This window comes from Botrytis cinerea, chromosome 8, assembly GCF_000143535.2.
Source record: "Botrytis cinerea B05.10 chromosome 8, complete sequence".
NCBI lineage: Eukaryota > Fungi > Ascomycota > Leotiomycetes > Helotiales > Sclerotiniaceae > Botrytis > Botrytis cinerea.
This window is the reverse complement of record NC_037317.1, coordinates 2,087,690-2,104,650: the sequence shown is the minus strand read 5'-3', so window position 1 is coordinate 2,104,650 and position 16,961 is coordinate 2,087,690. Positions and strand designations below refer to the sequence as shown.

The following is a 16,961-nucleotide window of genomic DNA, read 5'->3' as shown; positions in this document are numbered from 1 at the left end:
CTACATGAAAGAACTCAATAGTTAGTTGATTTAACTTATACTATACCAGTAACCAATATAGCCGCAGTTTTGATAAACATCACCAAAAAAACATCACTTAGTCACCATACCATCCATCATCCATCACATAAATCCCAATACAATTTTACAATTTGAAAAGAAGATTCCTATTCATTAAACACATACACACATGCAACTGCAACTGCAAGTACCTATCTATGCACCCATGCACAGCACAGCACAGCACAGCACAGCAGAGCAGAGCAAATCTCATCCACCCCAACCACATCCATACTCAACATCATACCTTCCACCTTCCACCACCTATCCACCCCTCGCCATCCCATCCCAATCTCCAATTCCACTCCACCCACCCGCAAAAATAAGCTTCAAACACATACAAAGAAATTTCATGCCACCAGCGCTCTCCTCTATCTAGAGCATACATCGAATCGAATTGAATCCGTCTTGATGCAGATCGAAAAGCACAAAATGACTATTTTCCAGAGATGACTATCATACATACAAGAAATAGACAGAAAGACAGACAGACAGATATACTGGGTAATTTCTTGCCGCTGCAACGCGAGTGCAAATGAGATATTCGAAAGAGGAAGAAAGGAGGGGGGAAATGAGATAGAAGTCGAGGGGAAGAATGAGAATTAAGAAAAAAGAGTCATAAATCAATTAAATATCCCAATCGATCTCTCAATCACCCAACATATCTTCATCCTCATCCTCATCAGCCACGTCACCATTTTCTTCTGCATCTCCTTCTCCCTCGACTTCTTCGTCACCACTGACATCCTCGATTAATTCTCTCCTCTTCAAATCTTCTCTCGATCCCTCTTCCGGTTCGGCATCCGCGAAAGGATCATCGTCTTCTTCCTCTTCTTCTTCTTCATCCTCTAATTCCAACCTAATGGCCTCTTTCTTTGCCTGTGCAGCTGCCTCCGCCGCTGCTTGTTGAGCCTTACTCTTATGACTTTTCTTAACCTTTTCCTTAGGTTCATCAAGATACGCAACTACTTCCTTGAAGTTATGACCCAATCTGTTTCTATTTCTCTCAATACGTTTACGCAGTTTCCCCTTCATAGGTCCTGAGGCATCAATAACTTTTGCGAGAATAGCCAAGATAAGTTTTCCAGTCAATTCACAAAGTTGTTGTTCGGCCTTGAAAGTTTCACTTTGGCGTTCATTTTCTGTGATTTCCTCATCTTCGTCATCTGAGTCTTCGGGTTCATCTTCAGGAGCTTCATCATCATCCGGTTCTTCTAAACGTTTCTTGGCCTTTTTCGCATAGTGTTTCTCGGCATGATCAAAGATGGAGGTTAATTCAGTTTGAGCTTCTGGAGAGATTTGCTTGAAAAGGGATTGGAGGTTCTCGGATTGATTTTGGGGATCATTTTGTCCAATGACAGTCGCTTGAGGTCGCAGAGTGGCAAATAAAACGTGAAGATCGAGAAGAGTACCAGTCGCAAGCAAACGGACTGGATCAAGGGTACCTCGAGAAGATAAAGCGGCGACGAGATTTTGAATGAAGGTCTCTTGACAATCTTTCAGGGAATCGATATCAGTGTCTGGTATTTCTTCGCCTGACGAAATTGATCTTGTCAACGAATGTACTTTCCACATGAAATAAAACATGGCCGAACGAATAGCCGATATGACAATTTCATCTTCTTGAGCATCAATATCTGGATTCGATTCCTCAAGTTGGCCTCTTGCAACGACGTCCAAAATGATGCTAATAGGAGATGGGGTTTGACTATCAACTTCGGCGTCAAGAATTTCAACACAATTTGAAATACTTGCGAGCTTTTCTATCTTTGAAAGATTGGTTGAGAGTTCTACAAGAATTGAGTCTGTGAAATCTCCTCTGACAGATATTTCGCCAGCTTTGTTGATATTTTGAAGTATATTCGTGGTATCCTCCCATAATGTTTGGAGTTTGCTTTCTGTGACATCTTCAAACTCTTCATAACTTCGTGCGTGCAATATTGCTGCACTTGCTTCAGTCAGAACATTCTTGTCAGCGTGGCCACTGAACTGAGCAGTGATCTCATCAAGTAATTTAGCATATCCTGTTGAACCTTGTCGTAGTTCTTGAAAGACACCAAGGTTCAAAGAATGCTCCAAGCGTAAGACGGCAGTTGCGGTTTTTGGGTGGGCTCCAAACTTCTTGAGCAATCTTGGAATGATGTCTGCTAAATGACGGGCTGTCGTTTCTTTGATTTCTGCCGATTCGGCTCTAGCATTTCTCTTCTTGTTTTTATCTCGTGATTTTTCTGGCTCGCTGAGTTGGTTTAGATTAAGCTTGACCACTGCATTCAACGTCTCTAACAGTATAATTTCTTCGGTTTCTTCTGGTTTAAAACATTCCTTTAATGCTCGGTTGGTTCCCTTGCCTTTGGGGTTAGAAGAGTGATCGTGAAGTAGGTAGCCAGCCAAAACTTCCCATTCTTTGAGCTCCGGCATCTTTTCGTATAATGCATGAGCCGCAAGGGTAAATCTTGACTCTCCACCGGAAAGATCTAAATAATGCTCGATGGTCGCTTGATCTACTTGACTTGGCATCTCATCCTCGTCAGAAATGTCATAATTTTGTAAAACCTCTGCAAGACACTTGAGTTTAATCCAACTAGCACGAGGCGAATCGTAATCATCATCGTCGACTGTCAAAATTTCCTCCAAGGCATCTTCTCCACCCAATTGCTCAATTTTTTCATCGAAAACGTCTTTAACGTTCTCAACGAAAAATGCAACAACAGCTTTGCGCACTTTAGGTTCCGAGTCGAATATAAGTTTTCCAATGACATCAATATCATCTGGTTCTAGCATTCCTCCTTTTCGAAGTATATCAACCAAATCAACTGCATTTGACCGAACAGCAGCATCCGAATCTCTCGTGGCGATTTCGATAATACGAGGTCTAAACCTTTCGATGAATGTACCCATTCTTGAAACATTGCTAGAATTCTTCAAAATTCTTTCCAGTTGTTTGACCACTTCGAGTCGCATTGTTGAAGCCGAGTCTGTAAGCATCCATCCCAAGTATCGTAGATATTGTCCATCGAACCAATAACCAGGTAGTGTATGAATCCAAAGTCCTAGTGCTTCAATACATTCTGTCCGAATTTTCGGGTCAACATCTCGATATCTGTGCACCCAAATTGTATCGAAAATATCCTTCAATCGTTCTTCTAAAATCTCCTTCTTGCCTTCTCCTTCCCGAACCTTCCTCTCAAAGTCTGCAAGTCTACCTTTGTTGGGTCGTTTGTTTTTCTTTTCTCCTTCGAGTTGACGCAATGTTCTCGCAGCAATTTCGATTTGTTCCTTCGCGATTTGACAGGTAGAGGTGGCAATAGTTAAAGCAACGGCAGTTGCAGTATGTCTGAAAGGTCGTAGGTTGGAAGACGACATGGAAGCCATCCAATGAAATATACTTTCTATTAATGGTTCGTCCTCATCATAAAGTGCTCCAGATGCATTCATTGTTTTATTTAAAGAGTCGAAAAAATCGAGGAAAGAGGTACGAAAGGCATGGCTATTCTTCGCTCGTGAGATTAATGGATAATCGGATATATTTTGCTGCCACGTAAATCAGCATAATTAAACCCCAAAAATGTGCCAAAACTTACTGCCTGGTGTTCTTCTTGAAGATCTGTAATCTTCCCATTAACATTATCTGCGTCGTTAATATCATCCTCAGTGACAAGAAGATCACAGCCAGCACTCTTCAATACAAAATTTATCAATTCTGCCACAGCCGCAGGGCCGTTTTGTGCATATTTTTCCAGGAAGGTAGAAACAACCTCATCGGATGGTCGCCCACTCGTATAAACATCAGCTACAAAACAAGTCAGTATGGCCCATTAGGAGGATCAAAATTGCTCATGGCGCATACCATAGAGTCCTTCAGCATCCTCATCTGCTACGACGACTGTCTTTGCTTTCTTGGGTCGATTTGGCAATCTTACAGCAGGTGCTCTCGCATGCGAAGCTGTGCCATTAATTTTGGGTTTCTTTGCTGCCGGTTTCTTGGAAGTTCTGGCTTTCCTTCGAGCTTCTTTCAATTCTTCCTCCCCCGCACTTTCTTCCTCTAATTCATCGTCCTCATCCTCTTCTTCTGCCTCTACTTCTTCTTCCTCTGACGCGTCATCTTCTGCTTCTTCGTCGGACCTCTTCCTCTTGGCGTTGGTGGAACGAACTGCAGACGACGGTAAATCTGGAACGAATTTCTCGGGTGCTTTTACGGCGCGTCCTGATTTCCTTCTACCAGGCACGACGGGTGTACTTGACACATCATTTTCGATCTCCATGAGTGGCAATCGTTGAGTATTCATCAGCGCATCAATTGCGCATTTGATTGAAATTTAAAGAATGATTTGGAGTGATATGGCGCGTTTGGTTGTAAGTTGTGATTTAATGTTGACGTATCGCGAGAATTAACTGAACGTCGCGTTTGAACGTTTTTGATTGGATTTAGCGCCACTCAGCTTTTTTAAGGCTTACAACGCCTATTTTCAAGCATCTCCAGCATGTAGGTACGGTTACAGCCTGCGGTTACAGCCTGTTTCCATGTATGCATCCAGCTCCCGCTTGCTCTACCTTGTCTTGTCTTGTCTTGTCTTGTCTTGTCTTGTCTTGTCTTGCCTTATCTTCTCTCCACTTGAATGGGGCCAATATTATGAGAAATCGTTTGCTTGTCGAAAAAGATAATAATACAGTTGTAGATTTGTACATTCATTACTTGTTACTCTCTCTGTGTTCCGTTTGAAGGATGCTTTGCTTTCTACGAGGACTGAGTCAAGACTATCCAGAATTATCCATCCATCAGCTCTCCCACTTCTCCCGCTTCTAAAATGATACGATAGCATACACACTCCTTCTACCCTTCTACTATACCTTTTGTCCTTCACCAAATCTTTGCTTGAGCTCTCAATCTCAGCATGCTGTCTCCTTTCCCCCCTTCATCGTCTGCTCCAGGCGAGGGGCTTTTGGTTGTTCACCTACTACCTCATTCAATCTCCGCCTTATCGACAATGACTTTTCAATACCCACTAAAATTGATATCCCCGTCCCCTTCAGCTGAACAAAAGAGCGTCTTGGTCTTCCTCTTGTCATACGGTGGAGGTCTTGTCGGTGGGGATCAAGTTCATCTCAAGATAGACGTCAACCCAAATGCAAAGTTGAGTATCGTTACACAAGGTCATACCAAAATCTTCAAATCACCAACACGTGATGTTATCACACGTCAAACTTTGCAAGTTACCATTGAGGATGGTGCTTCTGTTTGTTTACTACCCGATCCGGTTCAACCTTTCGCGGAAAGTGTATACGAGCAATCACAAACGTTCAATCTCCAAGAAGGGGGATCTCTTTGCTTGCTAGATTGGGTCTCAGCTGGGAGAACTGCAAGAGGGGAAAATTGGGATTTAAGAGCATGGAGTGGGCGAAACGAAATTTGGTCAATAGGAAAGGATATGAAAAAAAGGCTATTGCTAAGAGATAATGTCTTGTTAGAAGGAGATGAAGCAACATCCCAAGAGAAATTACTACGGCATAAAATGCGCGGAAATGGCATATTTGGTACATTGATCCTGAAAGGTCCTCTGGTCGAGAAGTTATCTGCATTCTTTTTGTCTGAGTTTGCTGCACTTCCCAGGATTGGTGCTAGAGATTTTCGTTCTGATGATAGGAAAGAGAGAGACAACGAGATCGTTCTATCGAGAGAAGAATCGTGGAGGCTTCGACGACTTCAACAAGAAAAGAGAGAAGGGATTCTTTGGTCCGCCGCCAAAGTGAGAGGATGTACAGTGGTAAAATTTGGGGCACCAACTGTTGAAAGTGGCCGGGTATGGATTGGTGGCATGCTCAAAGAAGAATGTAGTATATCTGAGATCTTTGGAGAAGATTCATTGATGTGTGTCCGTGAATGAATAGAGTGGACTTGGATTGGACCAGGATTTAATGCAATACGGAGTTCTGATTGATATATCAAGCCCATATATGCTGAAAGTGTTTATATAGGTGGAAACCTGATCGATGTGTGACATGGTGAGAGAATGTGAGGAAGTTCTTACCGCACAAACTCGATCCTTGTCGCCAAACAAGCCCCATTGAATCAGTCCTGTGTGTGCTGCCTTTGAAACGTTTTGGAAATTGGAACTCAGGAGACACAGAGTGGGTTTGTTTGCTATGAACTTCGTTTGAACTTGGAAGAGATAGCAATTCTGATGATGACAGTGACCAGCCATCTGGACACACAATACAAAGTTGATAGCATGATGGGGGGAAGAAGCGGCTGTTGATCCAAAGCTAACCAAACCTCATCACCTTCTCTACCAGCCATTCCATTTCTCCACATATTTTTAAGCATAGCACATCTGTGAAGCACAGAAATTCGGTGTCGGACACGCCGGGGTACAGTCAGTCTCTCGTCACAATGCACAATGCACAAGGCACAAGGCACAAAGCACGATAAAACGTTACGGACACCGCACCCAGGCGGATGCATTACGGAAGGCAATACTATCCGAGCATTCATCCATTTCCATCCGAAGCTCATGTTCTGAAACGCCAGTCGAATCTTTAGGACATTGACTATGACCAAATCAAGCATGGTTCTTTGACTAAGCCATGCTGGCACGTGATCATTGCCGTCAAGACTTTCTGTTTCTCCCTTTCCCACATGACACACCATGAACATTGCCGATGATTTATTTGCATTGATTTCAGACCAAACAAAACACAAAACAATTGCTAGACAAGAGGGATGAGCCCCCCCTCCCGAATTTTTTGCAAAGGTTGGTAAAGCGGTGTCAAATAAGATCTCCCGACCTATCAGTGCGGCGTGGTCCTTGGACCTTGACACAATTTTAAACACAAATTAGCTTCTTTGGAGCGTTTGCAACTTGATGAGATTCAGGTTTTGAAAGCTTCGACCAGTGGTGGGAGGTCTGTTGTTTGAATACCGAAAAGATCTACAATGTGCAATTACATGATTGCTTCAAGGGTCCCAAGTATCAGATACCGGCAAAGCATTTTTTTTTTTTTTTCTTTCACCCAAACTCACAGAGTCATGGCTAAATTCCAGGCCGTTCTCCATGCTCCATCGGAACTCCACGTTGATCGCCATAGCAAAGACTGATTGGTCGATTGGCAACATTCAACAAGCTTAATTCGACATCAACGCTATTTTTGGAAGCCACTGTGCTGGAAAGGGGGCAACACGACGGGCCGCCTCCGGTATTCAGAGTCCAGTTCAAAGCAACTTCTCTTCTCACATAATTCAGTGCTGTATTTCAGGTTGCATGACTCTTCAAGAGTTGTGGTATGCTGGATGCAACAAGGTTATTGATGATTCTGACAAGTTTTGATCATTAAGCGTGTAAACTTGCAAGGGTGTGACTTCAAAACTTGCAGTCCTTTCTCCAGCCTTTACTTCGATTGAAGTTGATCTAGTGACAATATTTCAAACCAACACAATGTTTTGGACGTCTCAAATGAAATCAGCCTTAGCCATATGAGTTTTTGCCCCTTCAGTTGAGTGTGGCTTTGGAAACGTGCACAGACAAGACCATATGAAGAAACCCGACCCTGTTTGACTACATCTGCCAAGAAGAAGTATACAGACTCCGATGCGAACTTTTCTAGGCGAAAACATTTCCTGTTTCGATAGCCCTCGAGATTCAAATCATCAGTCTGGAACTATCGTACTTCCCGGATGCCTTCTCCGCAATCTGTCTCGTGCGTCCGCTGGTGGTCCACCTTACCTGGATATCAGGACTTCGACACTACAATGGCAGAGAGTTTAGACCTTTTTATCTAGTGCGAGTTGTCTGTCGTCCGGTCGTGGCAATTACTCCACTATTTTGCTGCTATGTTGACAAGATAGTTAAGCCTTTGATTGTTTGTATCCACAATATGTCGGATAAGCTCTGTGCATCAGGAACGGAGGTTGAGCACAGACTTCGCATCACTTCCCATTGTCCTCCTTCTCTTCGCATTGAGTCCAGCATGGAACTTTGGACTGCTCTTGGCAGGTTTCTTATGGATACTCTCTCCCGTGGCATGGAAATTGGTCTGATCATAGTACTTTGGAGTCGATTTGCGTATGATTGAGAAAGTATTAAAGGAACCGAATATCCCTCCGTTTACAATTCTCTCCTCAGCATCAACAGTTTTTCAGTTTCTTTCAATCTTCCAATTATCTTTCATTTCCAGCCGCATACTATTGACTAGTATCCCGCTTTATACATCTTAAATCTTTAATTAACAATAACTCTTTAAAAACCAACCAACCAACCCAAATCAGCAAATATGCGTTATACTATCGCCGTCGCCGCTATCATCCCTCTCGTTGCCGCCCATGGCAAGATCGCAGTCATGGTTAGTAATCTATCTCATTCCTCCTCATCGGATGATTCTTATTTCATCATCTCCACTTTCGATTATTCATACTAACTCATTACTACAGACTGGTGACATGGGAGGAAACACCACTGGTCTCGGTATCCAAGGTGCCGTCATCCCTGGTGCCGGAACCAACAAGCAAACTGAGGTCGACACCACTGTCTTCAACAGCAAGAACGCCGCTACCGATGGTCTTGGAAAGACAAAGGCTGGTGCCAACACCATGGCTGACATGACTGCTGTCATGGCTGCTTCCGGTTCCACCCTTCCTCAAGTTTCCGACGGAGGTCAGCTTAGTGGAACTATCCACATCGTCACCACTGATGGAGCTGGACCATACTCCGCCATCGTCGACCCAACTGGTACCGGTGCCTTCTCCCAAGGTACCCAAGCCAAGGTTACTACTCAAGTACCAGGTACCAAGGGTAACATCGCCGCACCCAAGCAACGTTCCCTCGTCATGAGATCTCTCGTCAACATGGGTATCGTCAAGCGTGCCAAGAACGTCAACGAGGACTACCCCATCGCCGTCTCCATGCCAGCAGGCATGTCCTGCACTGGATCCGTCGGTGGTCAAGAGAATGTCTGCTTGGTCAAGCTTGCTAACCCATCGGGCGCTGGTCCTTTCGGTGGTGTCGCCGCTTTCCAAATGGCTGGAACTCAATCTGCCGCTGCTGCCGGTAATGCTACCGCAGCTACCACCAAGAGATCCATCGGTGCCAAGTTCCGTGCTTAGATTTTTCGCAAGAATCATTTAGGATTACGGTAGCTGGGATCGCGGGTTTCATACCAGGAGTTGAGGGATAGAAATTGGGAATCGCGGAAAGGATCTTGTGGGGATGGAGTGGTGGAGATTTTCATTTGTTGCATATTGGGGTTGTGCTTGGTTGTTGGAAAAAAAGAAAGAGATATACTACTCTTACATTTCTATATTGTATCTAGTATAGCCACTCCTTTATAAACTTAATGTTGATGCTCTTGCTGGTCAAAAAAAAACTTTAGTCTTCCTATGCAAATTGATTGTGAATTGTGATGATTTCTCCTCTTGCAGTCTTGTTTTTACTGATTAGATTTCGTGATGCTCATTCATAATATTCTTGTATTCATTCCTCTTCCAAATTTCAAAATCTGCCTTTCCTTCATCTAATGTTTCCATCAATCTGATCCGCCTGAATGCCTACCCCCTACGAAACTGTTTTTACCCCTCCATCCTTCGCAGCACAGTAATATCTGATACCAGTACCGGTACATCTCCAAGGCTTAATAATAGTCCCCAGTATTTTAACCATTTATCACCAATTTAAATCCTCGTCTCTCTCACGGTTCAAGTGTCAATCAAATATGTATCAAGTTAGAGCAGTCCGTCAGTCCAGGATGTTCGGTGGGTGCTCTACCCTCATGGTAAACAAAAAATATATGCAATGCTAATCAAGCTATCTCGAATTCTCGATGACGAAGGATAGATGGATAGATGGATACCATGCAGTTTTGGAACATGATTCAAAATTGATGGTTCTGATTTTTTTTGTTTTTCAATAATTAATGAAATTTTTCAAGAGATTCATTGAATTGTATTTGTACCATTTCCACTTCTATCCCTATCCCTATCTCTCTATCCTCCAATCTCTTCCCCGGGCCTCTAAAATAAAAGCAAAAACACCTCTTTTTCCATATCTATCCCTGACAATCCATGAAACTCTTCCTCCTCCTCCTCCTCCTCTATCTTACACACACAACCACCCTTCCAATCATCTTCGCGCCAATCTTTTCCCTTCTCCCCCCTTTCAAATCCACAAACCTGTTACCCTTCCCTATAAACCGTATATGTATTCTACGCTTTCAATCCTGTTCCTGTCTTTGCAACTCTATCCTAACCGTCTGTTTCTTCTCCCCTCCCTCCTTCATTCTTGGTATATATCCTCTCATCAATTATCCATATCCCCGTAATATCGCAAGCATAACATATTACCATCACCCAAACCATCAATACAAATACCTCACTCACTCACTGCACTCCACATCCCATCTTCCAATAGACTATACTCATGAGAAAAAAAAAAAAAACTCCACACATCCCACCCCCGCAATCAGCATCAGCATCAGTATTCCTATACTCGCACCCAAAATCTAATCATCAATACAACTATCACTCTCCTCACAAATTCTCACTCCACACCCCGATATCGTCACTACCAGCACGCTTATCATACACATGAACATAACATACTAGCCTCCAAAAACATATCCGACAGACTTCCCCAGTGGTAAGTAGATACGAAAAAGGCAACAATACCAAGATATCGATACATTTCCTTGCTTCCCGTTGGGGAAATTTGCAATCCCAGAGAGATAACAGCTCGCATGCCGTAGTTATCAGCAATTGCGAAACCGAACCGAGACCGAGATCAAGATCGATAAAAAAAATTAAAAAAATGAAAATGGGAATGAGGATATAGCAAGCGAGCGAGACGCAAGAAGGGGAGGGGGGTACTATAATGGGTATATAAGAGGTTGAATGGTGCATGGTCGAGATAGAAGCTTTACTTGCATGAAGCAATTATAGCTTCGCGATATAGAGGAGAAATAATCTATTTATTATCCAATTTGAAAAGTTTGCGCGGAAGTGTGTTCAAGAGTTAGGTATCGGGGTGCTGTTATGAGAGTTGATTTTGGGGGGGGTGTAGAGGGGAGGGTTAATGAGAGAGAGGTATATGGCCATGATGGGGTTTTTTTGTCAGGGTATAGAGATGGGATATTGTAAGTGAGCGATGAGAGGAGATTGATTGGGGAGGAGGGAAAAGTAGAGGATGGGGAGGGAGTTTGAAGATGGGCTGGCTGATAGATGATGGGAGGAAGTCAGGGAAGGATGAGAGATAGGGGAATTATATGTATATGTATGTATGCATGTATGTATGGAGAACAATCTCTACATATCAAGAAATCAACAAGCCAGTTTCGGCGAAGATGAATTGGCGAGTACATCTGTACTATATAATTCGATATTTCATTGGCTAATATGATTTATATTATTAAAAGATATGTACATCATAAGAAGGATAGAAAAAAACAGTAGTGATGATAGGGTATCCTCTTTCTTAATACCCGGTACTTTTTTCTCCTTGTGCTTACCGCTGGATTTCCCTCGATATTATTTACATATGGCATTGAGAAAATGACAGAGTAGAAATCATGCAATCCAGGTCTTCATAGAACGGAAATCTGGGAATGAATTTGAAATCAAAATGTACGTTCCAATTGCCTCAATCTCGATGTGCCATAATTTTGAGGATGGAAGAAGTTCCCGATAGATTCAAGTGTATTGGTTGATAGTAAGTAAGCTCTTCGAGGATATGAGCGGCGGTTGAAGTGTTAGTAAAATAACGACTCGTAAGTCAGAAATCATCAAATACATAGACATTCGGGGTTCTAAAACCAGGGAGATTAATGACATAGGAAATATAACAAGGGTTTGTATAACTTGTGGAGTAAAAACTGTGATTTCGAAGCTATTATGCGAGTAACGTCCTGCAACGCAATGCTACTTCCCTAGTCTTTTATTGCGGTCGATTGTAACGCCATCAGAGCCTCGATTTTGATGGATTGATTTTATATTTAGGATACGTATAATTTTGTAAAGATCTAAAGAGGCTTAATTTGATGATAACACTAAGATATGTCGGTTTGCTTGAATTTCGTCTTGCTAGCATTTGTACGAATACTATAATAGGCACTTGAAGACTAGGCTTCCGGATGTATACTATCAGACCAATTCGAAGGGTTCCTTGTCAAACGTTAAGTTGACTCTAATCTTTGAAGTTTCTCGAAGGGTACTGCCTGACGTGGCAGTCGATATAGTCATACGTAAGATTCATGATATCGTGCTTGTCAAACATACATATCAGGATCTGTGCATTTTCTCTCTGGTCCCTAATCCACCCCAGAAAGATTTTGTCTACCTAGGTAGAGTAGAGAAATGTTCGATATAAAAGTATATACAAGATATAAAAGTCAAGCTTGGAGTATGGAACTATCTGCGCGCTGGGTGCACGCTGGGCACTTGACAGAAATTAATAATGAGGATCAACTAAGGCTCTGAACTTTACGGCTCAACAGGGCTACTGGATATTGCTGAAGATTGGGATAGTACAGTAAAATTTAAGAGGTTGTATTCCTAGGCACTCGTAGATAGGAATGGGTTGGTGAAGATGTAGAACAAGTGGTGTTGAATATGAGAACGCACAAGATCATCTCAATTATCAAAACGAAACACGAAATTAAAAGGCATATGGTCATTTGAGACAACAGATAGATAGTGTGTAACGACAGCATAGTTTGAAGATGCCATGATGGCAATTCTATCGATCCTCAAAAGTTTAGTTGTTGTAAAGTTAAAAAGTACCAGTGTGAATGCTCAATTTACTTTGAGTTGAGCAATCATAACTGTAAAAATAAATAAGCAAGATTGTACAAATAAAGTTGTATAACTTTTAAATGATACCAAAACTTAATTGTCGAGCGATATGTGTGAATATTAAAATTCCTACGATGAAAAGGATTTATAGTTGCGTGCCATTGAAATTTATGTGGGAGTAACTTTCCGACTTTTCTTTTACTGGAGGTATACCAGGCCTGAAATGTTAAATAAGCATAAAGCATAAACGAATATTGATTTATCCACTAAAAACCTTCTTGATATTTGACATGGAACGAATTGGGAGTATTCAAAGAAGATGACATCATGGACTTAAATTGCAACAGCAAGCTTTGGGCATAAATATGTACTCCACAGGCAAAAGACGGTTACTGTCGAAATAATACAAATGTGATGACATCTTTAGGAGAGATAACGCAAATTAATGAAAATACAACTAAACAATAAGAAACTTAAGAAAGCTTGGGAGCCAAACTAGAGGCTAGGTCCTAAAGCACATGATATCTTGTCTAAGACATTAGGCGATGAATAGGGAACGTTCGCGAAAAATCCCTTAACACGTGAATACATAACAACAGTGACATCTATAAAAGAACGAGCTCATCCAGACATCGGACCTACTTGTACTTATTCCCTTTTCCAACAGAAAGAAAGAGAAAAGTATGGGAGAAAAAAGTAGGAGCTCCAACTTGAATGCAAGGACTCGAATACTCCACGTTCAATCGCCCCATTTAAACCCACAGATCTGACGCAGATAACATTAACTGCCCTGAGCTTTCCAGCTGGTGGGGCTATGGGACACGAACAGTATGTAGAGCGGAACATCTCTAACTGATTTGTCTGTAGGTTGAAGTGCAAGAGCATTACTACGCTCTAAGCAGTTAATTGGAGTTCTGATAAGACGGTGAACATGGAGACTGTAATCTCGAAAACCACAGCTAGATTGCCAAATATGATAAGAAGCTTTATGGAAAATGAACAAACAAGATTGCAGAGCGAGCAGTGATGAAAGAAGAATACAATGGCAAAAATTGCAAATGAGAAAACAAACTTAAAAAAATACTTAGAGGTATGATTTAGCTTTTGTTGGAAAATCCTTCACAAAGTATCGCGTCCCAGAGATTGGCCTCTCTACTATTGTCAGAAGCATAGGCAACTCGTTGAACGTTGATGCCATCAGCCTGCTCTATAGTTGAATTCACATCTTCTCGCTTCATGTTCGACGCCAAAACATCCTGACAGGTAGGTGAAGCTCATGTATCAGCGATTTATCCCGGCTCAATTCACATAGGGCCAGAAAAGCGTTTGACGCTCGGGTCTGAAGATATGTTGGATAACGGGACGATAGAGAAGATTCCTTAGTATTTACTCCGATGTCTCGAGGACTTTTAGTCAACCAAGTGTACTTTCCAAACGTTGGGATAAAAAGTAATGTGGAGCTGAGAACTAAATCGACGAACGGGCCATTTGGTGGACGGTCGAGATCTCACCATGTTCTTTTTTTCTTTGCGCCTTTGAAACACCACAAATGAGGCAAGAGAAGAAAAGAAGAAAGGAAAAAAAATAAAATGGTGAGTGGGCAAACATTGAATGGATTATAGATGCATAAAAAAAATAAAACGAAACGAAAGCAAAAAGAATAAAACGACACCTGCAGGATTTGAACCTGCGCGTCCGAAGACATAGCATATCTTATATTCTGTAGAAACTACAGAAATTCGAGTGCTACCCATTAACCACTCTGGCAAAGTGCCTTATCGTAATTTGATATCTAAGCGTGTGTAAAGTTAAACTATATCGCAGAATTCAGCTAAACTTTGATACTGGAGAATTTCTTGTACCCTCGAATGTAAATAACGTTCCTACTGCCCAATCATACATTCTTGCTACATTCAAGATAACTAAATATAATTCTAAAAAAAAGAAACATTTAAACATGGCATTCAAGATAAAGATCAAAGGAAACTTGTGCCAGCAAACTTGTTACAAAATACTGTTTAGCTCATCACTGGTCGGAATAACAGTAATTCCGGCTCCTCAAAAAATTATCTAGAATCAGAGCGTCATTATTACTGGATTCATTGCGAATTTGCGGTTCATCATATTCTTTCAATTCTGTATTATTACAATCTTCATCTTCATCTTCATCATACCACACGCAACTCACATTACCAGCACATCTCAATCGACCACATCTCAAATACCAAAATGTCTACAACTCAACCATCTCAATTTACTCAACCCGATCCTGCCAATCCAAGAACTACCCCTCTCCTCCACAATGCATCCCTCGCTGCTCTCATCGTTTGTCCAATTGTTATGCGTAAGTCTCCTCTCGACTTTGTTGCATTGAAATTGGGATTGGAATTGGAATTCTAAATTATAATGTTTGACATTGTGCATTTCACAATTTCCTATCCACATGCGACTAATTGCTTCCGAAGTCTCAGTAACAAACTAACCTTTTTGCCCCATACAGTTATCCCACCCCGCAAAATGGATGTCTATACTTTCGCTCTTATGACCACCACATTTATTGGAGGTAATCACTTGGCCTACGAATATACCGGTGTCTCAATGATGACCCGCATACAAAATCGTGTATCGTCTATCTCAACCACGGAATTGCCCGAAAAGGCAAAAGAAACTCAGAGAAGAATCCGAGAAGCACAAGAGAAGAAGAGAATGGAGGAGAGTGGAAAGTTTCTAGGTCAGACTTTTAAATCGCAGGACGAAGGTGCAAAGGGCAAGAGTGTACTCGAGGCATTAGAACAGAGAAGTGCTGGCCAACCAACTTCTGGAAAGATTCAAACAGAGGAAAAAGAAGGTGTCTTGGAAAAATTGTGGCTGGGGGGTGAAGGGAAAGATTGGAAAGAAAAAAGAGACCAAAAGGAGAAAGAAGCTTTGGAGGCAGGGAAAGGGTATGGCGATCTGATCATGGAACAAATATGGGAAGTGTGGAATAGAGGAGAGAAGAAGATGGAAGAAGTCAAAAAGATTGACGAGACAGTGGTAGATGAGAGGAGGAAATGAATGGGTAGTGCGATTATACTTTTTAGACGGAACGGGCATTGTATGAATCTAAGCTGGACCGGGCAAGGCGTTAAAGGTGCAACAGGTATGATGCTGCATTGGTGTAGATCTATCAGATCTTGGAGGTTTGAATTCATTTGCGGAAAACACGGTGGAAGATTGGGCTCCATCCACTCAAGCTCTGGCCGGGGTAATATGAAATGGTCTCTAAGGATCGCGTCATTTATTTCAGCTCTACTCTTCCTCACTTGGCTACACAGTGCAGTTGTACGTTGCCACCCGGGCAGAAGTTTTAAGATAATCGGGGGAAAATTGAATTGACAACAGTCTGCTGCGCATGAACTCTATCCATCTATTCACGTCCACGTCACGTTCGTCGGATCCCTTGATAATGAACTCAGTCCGTCGACATTCAATGTCACTGTTGCATGAAGGGATCCTTAGGGATTTTTAGTTCACCCATAAGGCGAGGATTCGACGATCATCACAACTTCACAACTAAGGTCCACGCACTATTTTTCAACACGAATGTTATCTGCGACATTGAGGAAACTCTCGTCGCCCACAGACCATCATCTTCTACTAAAACTCTAAACCAATCAATAACCTGACATGGCATTTATTACAAGAGGAAAGTTCTCCAAAATCCACCGTTCGCACGGACAATGGAGTGGAACTAGGAAACCTTACTTCTGTTTCACTTTATTGGGCTATGACCATCATATCCCCAAGTTCCAGTTCTATGTTTTTACCAATCTCTTCATCTCCAAATATTGATTGAGAATGTTTTAGTATGTATAATATGGCTGTTCGGATCTAAGTAGCCTCTGCAGTTCTTGTTGCGAGAAGTTTTCTACAACAACTCAGGTTAAGTGACCAGTAGGTATAATTGATAACGGGGATTTGATAATTCTGCTGATCTTTTCACTACTTATCTCAAAATAATTTCGTCTGTCTTTCATTTGTTAGGCACGGGTATTTCTCATGAACCATTGACCGAGTGTTTTTTGAGGGGAGTTTCATGGTTCCACAATCTTGTTGCGAGATATAAGTACATAGGCATTGGTAGCCTTGGCTT

The 16,961-nt window shown here is 42.0% G+C and overlaps 4 protein-coding genes across 4 annotated transcripts; 3 read left to right on the top strand and 1 right to left on the bottom strand.

Annotated features, from left to right (window-relative positions):
• Positions 1-5: 5 nt before the first annotated feature.
• On the bottom strand, positions 6-4,461 carry Bcirr1. Its single transcript, XM_024694720.1, has 3 exons — positions 3,908-4,461; positions 3,642-3,850; positions 6-3,591 (listed from the first exon to the last, which is right to left on the bottom strand). The coding sequence occupies exons 1-3, from the start codon at positions 4,344-4,346 to the stop codon at positions 709-711; spliced, it is 3,531 nt and encodes a 1,176-aa protein (XP_024550512.1). The 5' UTR covers positions 4,347-4,461; the 3' UTR covers positions 6-708.
• Positions 4,462-4,564: 103 nt separating this feature from the next.
• Positions 4,565-6,553, top strand: BCIN_08g05550 (hypothetical protein). Its single transcript, XM_024694719.1, has one exon. The coding sequence runs from the start codon at positions 4,953-4,955 to the stop codon at positions 5,940-5,942; it is 990 nt and encodes a 329-aa protein (XP_024550511.1). The 5' UTR covers positions 4,565-4,952; the 3' UTR covers positions 5,943-6,553.
• A 1,419-nt stretch (positions 6,554-7,972) lies between these two features.
• CND1 lies at positions 7,973-9,406 on the top strand. Its single transcript, XM_001552989.2, has 2 exons — positions 7,973-8,394; positions 8,483-9,406. The coding sequence occupies exons 1-2, from the start codon at positions 8,326-8,328 to the stop codon at positions 9,152-9,154; spliced, it is 741 nt and encodes a 246-aa protein (XP_001553039.1). The 5' UTR covers positions 7,973-8,325; the 3' UTR covers positions 9,155-9,406.
• Positions 9,407-14,924: 5,518 nt separating this feature from the next.
• On the top strand, positions 14,925-16,548 carry BCIN_08g05530 (hypothetical protein). The gene is made up of 2 exons (XM_001552988.2): positions 14,925-15,173; positions 15,330-16,548. Exons 1-2 carry the CDS (start codon positions 15,059-15,061, stop codon positions 15,881-15,883), a joined length of 669 nt encoding a protein of 222 aa, XP_001553038.1. The 5' UTR covers positions 14,925-15,058; the 3' UTR covers positions 15,884-16,548.
• The last annotated feature ends 413 nt before the right edge of the window (positions 16,549-16,961 follow it).